This window comes from Euprymna scolopes, chromosome 44, assembly GCF_053919585.1.
Source record: "Euprymna scolopes isolate OS-2025 chromosome 44, ASM5391958v1, whole genome shotgun sequence".
Lineage (NCBI taxonomy): Eukaryota > Metazoa > Mollusca > Cephalopoda > Sepiida > Sepiolidae > Euprymna > Euprymna scolopes.
The window spans coordinates 43374531-43387320 of record NC_136525.1 but is presented as its reverse complement, the minus strand read 5'-3'; the positions used below and the strand labels follow the sequence as shown (position 1 = coordinate 43387320).

The following is a 12790-nucleotide window of genomic DNA, read 5'->3' as shown; positions in this document are numbered from 1 at the left end:
GGCCCGACACGTTTCTCCAGTTTGCCAAAAGCAGAACTGGCTTTGGCTATTCTGATCTATTGTTTTGTTTTGTTTTTTATTTTATTTTTTATGTATTTATTTATTTATTTTTTATTTTTTATTTTTATTTATTTATTTATTTATTTATTTATTTTTGTTTTGTTATGTTACAAATGGGGGATGTTGAAAGGGAGGTAACTCTGAATGTTTTAAGTTTTTTTTTTATTGTAAAATTATTGCATTTCTTGTTTGAATTACAAATGGGGATTGTTCAAAGGGAGGTGACTCTGAATGTCTTAATAGTTTTTTTTGTTTTTTTTTGTAAAATGATTACGTTTCTTGTTCTGTTTCAGGGGATAATGTCATTAGTAATGCTTATCTCGGATGACGTGTTCGCCTTGATCAATTACGTCAGTTTTGTACAATGGATTTCGATTGGTTTTTCAATTGTTGCTCTGCTCTATTTGAGGTACACCAAGCCTGAACTCGATAGACCCATCAAGGTAAAGTATGCCTACTATATGTGTTTTAATGACTTTTTAATTGCCTTTGCAAAAAGCTTCTTTTTTTTTTTAATTATTTTCCGTTACTTTTTAATGGTTATTTAATTGCCTTTTAAGTACTTTTTTATTTTAAAAAATATAAAAATGGTTCAGAAAGCCTTACTTATTGCACGCCCCCTCGTACATTTTCCTCTGATGATATGAGCCATTATTGAAAATTCATGGATTAAGGAAATAAATATAATTCTTTTCCATGTATCACTTGTTTTAAACAATAAATTCTTTACTTGAATATGCTATTCAAACACTACAATCTTTGAATATATGGTTAAGTCTTACTCATTTAGAACTGCTTTAAAGCTTCAACGCTCGCTCATTTTGCGATCAAATTTCAAACCATTTTGATAGTTCATAGGTCACCTTCTCAGCTATATTTTGAAAAAAAATTTCAATTTTCGTTCAGTAAAACAAAGTTATAATAAAATTACAGTGTTCAAAACTTCTCAGAATTCGTAAGGTTTTTATAATGGCTGTTGGTTACCATAGCAACTAAATTTTTATGCTACCTCGAATTGAAAGGGAATGGCGAACATGATGACGTAACAGGATATAAAAAAAAAAAAACTGTCGCTAATAATTCACCGCTGTCTCGATCAGTCGCACATGCAAAATTTCAGCTAGATCAGACAACTGGAAGTGGGTCAGGGGCATTACTTATTGCACGCCCCTCGTACACGGTATGTGTCTGTATTATTATTCTATATTTTCATATGCGCACAAATGCACTTTGAAGTCCACTGACGTCATCCAATGATATTAAATTAAACTAGACTACCCGTGACCCGTTGGGTCAGTATGAACTATTAGCTATGGAATTCATGTATGAGCGTGACACTTGTGACGTAAAGAAAATAGTTTGTTTTTGTGACATAACAGAAACATTTCTATGAAAGTATATTAAAATGAAAAAAAGAATATAGATAGATTTCTATGAGTCATGAGTCGTTCTGTTTATTATAATTGATTATTTTTGAAAAAAAAAATTACAGTTACTGAATTATAAGTGGTTGGTCATACTTATAGGTAAATGTGCACTGAACAGATACCATAATACTTATAGTTAAATTCAAATTTTGATATATCTGCAGCTTTTTTTTTTTTTTTTTACATCGTTACGTTTCTGTATTACGTTTAACTTATTTTAAACCCCACTCTTTCCATGTTAAATAATAATTTTGAAATAATGACGTTACTATTTCAGCATCTCAATAGTTCTTTTGTGTTTTTTTTTATTTTAAACCCCAATCTTCCCATGTTAAATAATAATTTCGAAATAATAACGTTAATATTTCAGCATCCCAATAGTTCTTTTGTGTTTTTTTTCGCATTTAAATTATCCAAATAAACAATTGTTAATACTGTCTGATTTTTTTTTTACACCGTTCATTTCTGTATTACATTTAAGTTATTTTAAACCCCAATCTTCCCATGTTAAATAATAATTTCGAAATAATAACGTTAATATTTCAGCATCCCAATTGTTCTTTTGTGTTTTTTTCACATTTAAATTATCCAAATAAACTTAATAAAGTTAATACTGTCTGCTTTTTTTTTTTTTTTTTTTTTTTTTTTACATCGTTCATTTCTGTATTACGTTTAAGTTATTTTCAACCCCACTCTTTCCATGTTAAATAATAATTTCGAAATAATAACGTTAATATTTCAGCGTGCAGGTTATGTGTGCATGTGCAACCGGATGTCGTAAACTGGAAAGTGGGTTACATACATCGTTACAAGGTCATTTGAGTTTTATAATTATATAGATTTGTGTTTATTTTCAGTTTAATCTCATAATCCCTGTGACATTCTTGATTTTTGTCATCTTTCTCCTCATCGTGCCAATGGTGGCTGTCCCCAAGGAGACGGGCATCGGCCTCCTCATCACCTGCTCCGGAATACCTGTCTATTATCTTGGGGTTGTCTGGAAGTCCAAGCCCAAAGGTTTCCTCAAATTCATGGGTACGTATAACTCTTACCTTACGTCATCTGAATAAAATAAGCTGGCATTTTCATTAACGTAAAATGATCACCTACCTCTGAGCCACCAGGCAGTAATGATTACTCACTTCCGAACATTGTTACTAAGATATAGGGGATGGGGGTTCCACTGTGAATTAGGCGCCAGATTTATAGGGGCATTCTAAGTGGGGAGTTGTGCATCAAGATCTTTCTGCACATCACATTTAAACTTTTGCCTGTTGGTGCAGTCGGGGAAACAGGGATCAGGAAGGGAATCCCAAAGGCTAACAATTTGAGGAAAAAAGCTATTAAGAGTAGAAAGCCTTCTGGTATCTGAGGACCTCTCCAATAAAGGGACGGAATTTTCACTGACTGGCTGGTGGGGAGGGGGGCGTTTATGTCAACCAGGTCACAAGTGCAACAAGTTCAACGGAACGCATTCCATTGTAGTACTTACAAAACAAGCACGCGGATTGCAGCGATGGCACAGAGGCTGTAGCTTGGTAGACAGTGTGGGACCTATTAAGCCAGAGGCTCATTTTTGGACCCTATCTTTAAGAGTGAGAGACTTGTGGTTGGAGCACCAGCCGAGCTGTAGCAATGATACTCCATGCATGGACAGATAAATGGTGGTTTTATAGAGATATAGAATACTGGCAGGTGTGAGAAGTTTTCTAGCTCGGTAGAGGGAGCCCACCTTTGTATGCAGCAGAATGGGCAGTATCTTCTATGTATTCTAATCCATAGTAGGCCACACAGTTTGAACGTTCGACTCTCAAGATGGGTGATATCAGTCATGGCAATCAGTGGCTGAAAAGGAAAGGAGTTTTCTCTTAGTAGCATTAAATAGAAGCATCCATATTTGAGAGAGAACTTGCATGCCTACTAAACACTAACCTCGAATGTCTAAGGTTTCTCTGCTCAAGAGGTTTGTCAGGTTAACCTGGCTTGAGGATACTTTTCTCTAGAAGTAAACCATAACTAAATATTTAAAATCACATAGCATTTCACTGCCTAAATTAGATTTTCTCGGAATGGCTAACCTATAATGGCTTTTACGAGGAATGGTGCACCTTCCCCAAGTGAAGTTAGCTCAAGTAACAGCACGAAACTGGATACTCCACCAGACTAGATGAATTATTGTCTTGGAATTCTGTAAGACTAAGAGACCACAAGAAAGATATACATTTTAAAATGGTCAATTGGGGAGGAGAAAATTATGGTCTCAACTTCGTTACTAAGTGTTTCAGAAATAAAGGAGAAATTTAATTGAATATTTGAATATCTATGAAGCCTGAATTGAATGTTTTAATATCTATTAAGCCTCCTAGGACTGCACAGGAACAGCAACATATCTCAGCCAACAGGGGAAAAGCCGTTTCAGAAAACCACGGCGATTAGATATTTTAATTACACTCTAGTTCTTTAATAATACAAGGGAGACAATTCATAAAAATAGAGTTGCCTCCCATTTATCCATTCATTCAAAAGACTATGGAAAGATTTTGAATGCTTATTAGACACTATCCTTGAGCGTCTAAGGTCTCTCTATACACGGGTTTGTCAGGAAAATCTGATATGAGGATGCTTTTCCTTACAAGTAAACCCTGACTAAATATTCAAAATTACATTTCGTATTCGCAGCCAAATAAGATCTCCTCAATATGGCTTACCTACATTAGCGTTTACGAGGAATGGTACACCTTTTCCAAGTGATGTTACCTCAAGTAACAGTACAAAAAAAAACAAAAAAAACTGGAGTACATTTTTGTAAGGGTTCAGCTATTGCCTTGTGTTTATTTTGTCCAAAAGTCCAGTATAGAGGTTAGTGTTATTAGCAATTATACCCATCACGAACACAATTGCATCAGAGAGATAGTTTATGAAAATTAGTAATAATAAAGGTCCAAGAATCGATTCCTAGGGCACATCTGCATTAATGTCCTATTGCTTAGATGTGCGGCCACTGAGAATGACCTGGAACTTTCTTTTGACTAAGAAGGATTTTATTATGCCGAATATTCGACTAATTTTCATAAGTAGACCTTCATTCCAAATCTTGTCAAAAGCTTGGGGAAAAAATATTTGTTTCTGTTTTGGTTTGTGAGCACATTTTTAATAATGACACATATGTAAATTAGATGGCCAGACAAAAAAACAGTAAAAGAGAGTCACTCTTTCTATAAATGTTCACAGAAACTAAGAAATATTACAGAGTGGTTAATTCAACATATATAATTCAACATATACACATACACACATACATATATATATATATATATATATGAATATTGGCTGAAGAGAGCTTGATAAGGATACCTTAAACGGGCCTTATTATCGGGCTTGAAACCGACGGTACCAATGACCTGTCTCAACTAACAACTTTCTGTACACAAAATATAAGTACGCTCTTAAAATTTGGATTTTCCTTTTAATTGAGCACTCTGCTGGAATTCTTTTTCCAAAAAAAAAGAAAAAAACTAATCAAATTATATATATATATATATATATATATATATACACACACACACTGATATATATATATATACACACACACACTGATATATATATATATATATATATATATATATATATATATATATATATATATATACAAACACACACATATATAATCATATATTGTTATAATGATCATATATTGTTAGAATAATATTCGAAAACAAAGTTACATCAAAGGGAGACCATTCTCATAGTCTTGTTTCGGGTTGTCACATTAGCCTTTTTAAGGCCAAATTTCACAAATTTAGCTTCTTTTTTTTTTTTTTTTTTTTTTTTTTTTTGAAGCAGTTTGGCCTTCAAAAATTATATTTAGCCTTTTTCCAAAGCGTAACATACGAACTAACTAAGGAAGGAACAAGCAGAATACTATATACATTAGTAGCGGGTTGTAAAATACGCTTAAATATGATATTTTAATTTGTCCAGATTTTGTAAATAATTATTATAGAGTCGTGATTTGAAAAGTAAAAACAAAATATTTGGATGCCATCAGCTAGAATTGAAACCGAAAGCAAAACTGTAGCATTCCAAGCTGATGACGTTACCACTGTGCCAACGTGTTTCGCACATGAACTTATTAAAAACTAAAAGTAAACTAAGATGAATGTACAAAATGTATAACGATTTTTTCACTTTTGAATCCTTTTTTGGCCCCTTAAAAACTATCTTAACCAGCTAAAGACCCATAAAAGAACAGTCCATAAAAAATCCAATCATTTCAGACCCTTAGCGCCGCTCAGCGATTTTTGTTTTGGAAGAGATAGAGTTTGAAAATATGGAGACAGACAGACGGACAGACATATAAACTTTTATATATTAGATTTTATGACGTAATAAGATGAAATGATAATTAAAATAAAAGTTATAATAATAATAATAATAATAATAATAATAATAATAATAATAGAGAAGTTGATTTCTTTCCATTGTGACCAGAAGTTTTGATTGAGCACATCAAAATACTATAATTTTCTTTCTCAAAAAACGATAAAGGTTAATGAATGTAAGATGATAGTGTAGTATTCGTTAATGGTGTAAATTGAGTAGAATTTGATTATTTATGGGGACGGCTTAACAAGAACTTTTTTACATTGGACTTGAAGGCTACAACTCCTGTCTCCCGAAATTTTGACAAGCTTCTGGGTTTGTCCTTTACTCCTGATCTGAAACGGAACATGTACATCAAGTCTGTTGCCAAGATCGCTGGAAAAATGGTGGGATCCTTCTACCGCTTCAGAAGATATCTCACTAATGATGCAATTCTCTATCTATATAAAAGCCAAGTGCGTCCAAGGATGGAATAATGCTGCCATATCTCGGTAGGAGCTGCTAAAAACAGCCTATCCTGCCTTGACAGAGTACAAAATAGACTTCGTGGCTTAGTGGGGGATGCCCTTTTCTCTACCCTGCAACCTCTCTCCCACAGAAGAGACGTTGCGAGCCATACTTGTTTTATTGTTATTTCCATGGCAGGTGCTCGTCTGAACTCCAATCTCTGGTCCCCCCTCGCCAATCTTTAACGAAAAACACCCGTCTAGCTGAATCCACTGTGAAAAATTTCCCCCACTCTTTATCTGTGCCTAAATCAAAACGTGGATTCCATGAACAAAGCTTCTTTCTTAGAACTGCACGCCTGTGGAACTCTGTTCCGTCTGCCTGCTTCCCACCTGACTGCAACTTGGATGTCTTCAAGTCCAACGTTAACAAATTCCTAATGAACCGCTCCCTTAAGTAAACACTTAATCAAATCTCCACACTAACGTACTGTACTTGCAATAACCCTTATCCCTGAGTGGCTTCCGGGCCTTGATTAGTGGTGACCACCGTGTAAAAAAAAAAAAAAAAAAAAATTTGGCCAATAAACACTGCATTGTCTTTCTATCACCTGCATTGTTCCTTCCAAAATCGTTCTTGCATTGCTGCGGCTTCAGAAAAACTGATTCTGTGGCAAAGTAAAATTTGATGAGTTTTTTATCTGCTGCTGCTGTGTAGTGGAGTGTTTAGTTGAATTCATATTAGTGTCAAAAGAATCTGGCCACATCACCTGAAAATTATAGAAAACAATTATAAAACATAAATATTTGAGATGAAAAATAAAACAGGGCGCGTTTTTGGAAAACCCTGTACATATAGGTTAAATAGACCCAAAAAATGAAATGTTTTTATTAGCCGTAAAAGAGCCCCTGGGGCACACCCAAAAGTTATCGCAAAGTATAAACAAACAAAATTATATAGAAATCAGTTAGTTACAACTTTTCAGAAAGTTTTATAAAAATCCAAGACATCCATTTTTTTTTTAATAAACACAAAAGTATCAATTTTAGCCATTTTAATACGAAAGGCACCCTAGGGGGGCAACCGGAGTTTTCTCGGAAAATCTGGTCTGTTACTTTTTTACTCATAGCATGTTTAATGTTTGTGCAAAATTTCAAAAAATTCCAAGACATAGTTATTGAGAAAAGTGCGGGCAGACGAGTGGACGAACGGACAAGGGTGAATTTACAGGTCCATCCTCCTTTTGTCGGGGGACCAACATTAAGAACAATAATAGAATAATAGAACGGTTACTTAAAATATAAACAGATTTTTATTCATGAAATAGCAAGAAATGCGAAAGTTTATAAGAAAACAGTTTTATAAAAAAACAAAAAATATAAGAATTATGATAATGTTCACAATGCAACAGTTGTAAAGAAAGTTCAGTGAATTGTAAGCCACAACAAAGTCATTGAATTAAATATGACACTTCTACACTATTGGGACGAAATTTCCGAAATCGTAAAACTGAATTTCACATGAAAAAAAATGGTATCTACGTATTCCTCGAATTTTTAATATGATTATATCCAAAATTTACGAAAATCGATAAGGTAGAAAATTATTTATTAAAGAAAATAAAAATAGAATTTGATGAAAACGATCGTAATACACAGGAGAGTTCAAAGGGGGGGGGTAATTTTCTGTTTCGATTCAAACAAGATGGCGGCAATTTTTCATCTGCTAACACGATTAAAGTTGTTTATATATATCCGATAAATGCATGCTCATTGGCTGATAGGAAGGGCGCGGTGGATACTAGAAAGCTGATTGGCTAACTAAAATCTCAATAGAAGAGGAGCATATAAAAACGATAAACAACCACAGAATTCGTGCATAAGCCTGAGGAATCCTAGAGTGGATGAAACGCGGAATATTCAGTGTAGCTTAATCGCCATATATATTTTATAAATTACTAACTAGCTCTACCTATGAATTGAGCACTTTTGAAGTAAATACTTAAAGTTTACGCATAAATCTATACTTTTGTATATTAATTTTATGTGAGTAAATTAAGTAGTTATATATATATATATATATATATATATATATATAGTAAGTTATAAAATATATATGGCGATTAAGCTACACTGAATATTCCGCGTTTCATCCACTCTAGGACTCTTCAGGCTTATGTAAATGAAGTAGTTATATATATATATACATATATATATATATATATATATATATATATATATATATATATATATATATATACTAGCAAAAGTACCCGCCGTTGACTGGGTTCAAAAACAGCCTACAGAAAATGGACTCTGATTTATGAAAGTATGATAGGTTATGAAAAGGAAGGGTTGTAAAGAGATAGCTTCGAATTTGGGGGTATCAAAACCAAAGCAAAATATGGAAATATTTTTCCGAAATGACCTCGAGGTGTGAATGTCGCATGAAAGTAAAAATAAAATAGATAAACCCCATAATTTATTATACCATACCTGTTCACACTGAAACACTTATCACAATATTCTGTGGATCTATATTAAAAATACCTTGTTAAACTTTGTGACATATTTCCATGTCAGGCACAAACGAACACTCCATAATTTTATTATACCATATTTCTTCAAACTGAAACATAATTATCAAAGTATACTTACGCAGATAGATATGAAAAGTCTTTATTAAAGTTTGTGCCTATTTCCATTCTATGGAGGCTAGGCGCAAATGCAGACCCCACAATTTTATTATACCATCCCTATTTAATTTAAAACATACTTATCAAAGTATTATTGTGTACATCTATATCAAAAACACTTGTAAACGTTTTTTTTTTAAATTTTTTATTTCCATACTTTGTGAACCAGGTGCGTACGCAGACCCCACAATTTTAATGAACCACTGTTCTGCCAGATCAAACATACCCATTCCTGTGTCTCGATACATCTTCTATCATTATATGTGATCAGTTTTCTATAATAGTCAACCATATAGGAGCCTATTCGTGACCAGACACACACACAGATGTTCAGCTTTATATTATATATATATATACATATACACATATATATATATATATATATATATACATATATATATATATAAAGGAACAAAAAAAAAAGAAAAATCTTACAAGTACAACAATATGTTAATCACCAAAAACATGCTATACATATAAATCCCACCTCCTTACATTTGCTGCAAGACTCCACACAGCCATTTAATTCATTTTTTCGCTCCATCCGGCATGCTTTGAATTGAGCTGTAGCATTCACCATCTGAAGAGGGTAATTTTTCCCGAAATATATTATGGATATTGTCACAGACATTTATACTTAATATAACTGAATAAATATATGTATATATAGACATATATGTATGTACTTATTGATTTGTAAATCGCCACTTGTTTTCATCTTCTCTCATCAATGCCGACTATATTTCATTCCTCGCATTGTGATAGCCTTCTAAATCTCTACTACATACCTATCCCAATCAATGTTTCAAGCAAACTACATATCAATCCTTGTTTATTTAATAATTCAGTAACATTCAGGTAATTTCGGCTGAATAATTTGTAAGCTACTATTGTAATCAATTTTAATAGAATTGAGAAAAAAAAAATCAGTAGAAACCAGTGTTTTTTTTTATCTGAAAGCTCCATTTATCGACTACAAAATTTTGTCCCAATAGTGTAAAAGCGCCTTAAATATTGTTTTTAATAATGTTTTCGTTCTTTTATTTTTCTTTTTTAACAGAACACCTGACAAGACAAGCCCAGAAAATACTGTGGGTGATAAAACCTGAAGATAAGCCGGAAGAATCGAAGCCTTCCTCGAAAGCAGCAAAGTAACAACTCTCGGAAAAATGTCGAAGTCTGCAATTTTCTGGTTTAATTACAGTTTTTAGCCGCTCCATGGAAAAAAAAAATATTTGTTTCTGTTTTGGTTTGTGAGCACATTTTTAATAATAACACATATGTAAATTAGATGGCCAGACTAAAAAACAGTAAAAGAGAGTCACTCTTTCTATAAATGTACATAGAAATTAAGAAATATTACAGAGTGGTTAATTCAATATATATATATAATTCAACATACACACACACACACATACACACACACACACACACACACACACACACACGCACGCGCGCGCATACACAGGGTGACCCAAAAAGAACGGGCCCCAACTCTAATTAGGGCCCCGTTTTTTAGTGTTTTGTCTAAATGAAATGAAACTAGTTTATTATATTCAAAACATCACATCAAAACACTAGGGTCTTTGGCCTTTTTTTCTCCGTTCTACAGCATATGTTCTAGATGGCCTCCATTTAGCTTTTGTTTTTTTTGGGGTCACCTGTATATACATACACACACACACACACACACACATATATGCATATACATACATATACATATATATATACACACAGACGCATACACACACACACACATATATATATATATATAGTCTTTGAAGTTTTTAACCTTTAAAACTATGCAAAAAAATATTATTTATCATTCGTTAGAAAACCATCTAGTCAGTAAGTCATTTAATCACCTGCAATCACTGCATCTACTCGCTCTCGAATTTACTATAGTACTAATAATTTATTTTTTAAGGGATCATCAGTTGTTTACCATGAAACACTGTTTCTGGAATTTAAAAACAAAACAGTATATTACATCATGGCTCCCTAGCAGTGTTGATCAAACACCACCTCCCTCAATCTTAGGAAGAAAACATGTTACAAACATTTGATCCAATTTCCTATTCTTAATTGCAGTTACTAACCTTTTCATGCTATAAAAATGAATTTCTTACCTGTGTGATTCATCAATTTCCACATTAAAAATGGATATATTTTTTAATTTATCAGTCTTGTATTTATAAGATTAGGATTAATCCATTTAACTACTTATCACCCCCACTATGATTAGTATTTAGTATATTTACATTCTTATTTTATTTAAAATTAGATATATAAAGGTTAAAAATATTTTTACATATATACATTTTTTCTTTTTTTTTAATATATATAAATTTATTATATGTAATTATAAATACATTTTATACATTGCTAATATAGTTTTGGATTTCCTTTATTAATATAGTCTGGTTAATCTTAAACGATTCAAAAGCATCAGGATATATATATATATATATATATATATATATATATATATATATATATATATATATATATAAGAGAGACAGACAGACAGAGAGAAAGAGAGAATTAGTTAAGATAAACTTTATTACATTATTAAGTCAATAAGGGTTACAGAAAGAGGAATACGGGGAAAAAACTTTTTACGCCAGGGCATTTCAAAGCAAAATACTTCTCGTCAGGAGAGGGGGGGGGGAAAGCCGGTATCATACAAAAGTAAAGGTAAAATGACAACACCGACTTTGAAAACATCGAGACAAGAAATGGAAAGAATTTTGAGATTAGAATTGGAAAAAAAGGGGGAGGCAAGTTGATGGGGGTAAATGAAAGAAGAGACAGAAAAGAACAATAAACGGCAAAAAATATACTAAAAACTATATCAGAAAATAAAATGCTAAGACATGTTTTTCTTTAATTTATAAAAAAATATTTAAAATAATTTTAAATATCTTGAAATATTTTTAAAAAATTTTTCCCAAAATTTAAAAACTTGATAAATTTTTTTAAAATGTCAAAAATTCAAAAAACTTACAAGAAAGTTCTGATAGAAAAATTAAATTATAAAACATAAATAAAGCAGAAAAAATTAAGAACAAAGAAATAAAAGAAAGAAAAAGAAAAATAAGAAAGTTAAAAAGTAAATTAACATATATAATAATCAGTTTATTGCTGATTACCTGAGGCTCCCCTACCGGAGCATGTCTACTTCCTATTTCAAAGAGATGGACTTCTTTGGATTGAACAGAGCCATAGCTCAGTCAGACTAAACAATGTGCACGCACATACACATACACATACATGCACGTACACACACACTCACACACTCATGTACTAACATTCGCACACACGGACACACACACACTAATACTTACACAGATACACGTGCACACACACACTCATGCTTACATACACACATCCACACTAATACTTACACACATACACACTCTAATACACACACACACACACACACAAACTCGCACAGATTCACACATAGACACACGCACACTCATACATACATACCCTCACACACGCAGAGAAATGCCCGTTCACACACATATACACACTCTCACACACACATACCCACACACTCACATACTAATACTCACACACACACAAACTCACACGGATTCACATGCATAAACACTCACTCACATATTCACACATAGAAATGCACTCCCACACGCCACACATATACATACTCTTACACACACATACTCACAGTTACACACATATACTCACACTTACACATAAACACTGATGCACACACACATGTGCATGTAGCATTGTATGGCTAGTTTTCCCC

The 12790-nt window shown here is 32.7% G+C and overlaps 1 protein-coding gene across 1 annotated transcript in view; it reads left to right on the top strand.

Annotated features, from left to right (window-relative positions):
* Positions 1-10449, top strand: part of LOC145268822 (Y+L amino acid transporter 2-like) — a 167713-nt gene extending 157264 nt beyond the window's left edge. The window contains exons 10-12 of the mRNA XM_080124463.1: positions 354-503; positions 2345-2522; positions 10073-10449. Of these exons, the coding sequence (XP_079980589.1) occupies positions 354-503; positions 2345-2522; positions 10073-10167 (423 nt within the window). The 3' untranslated portion in view covers positions 10168-10449. The remainder of the gene's footprint in view (positions 1-353; positions 504-2344; positions 2523-10072) is intronic.
* Positions 10450-12790: the final 2341 nt, after the last annotated feature.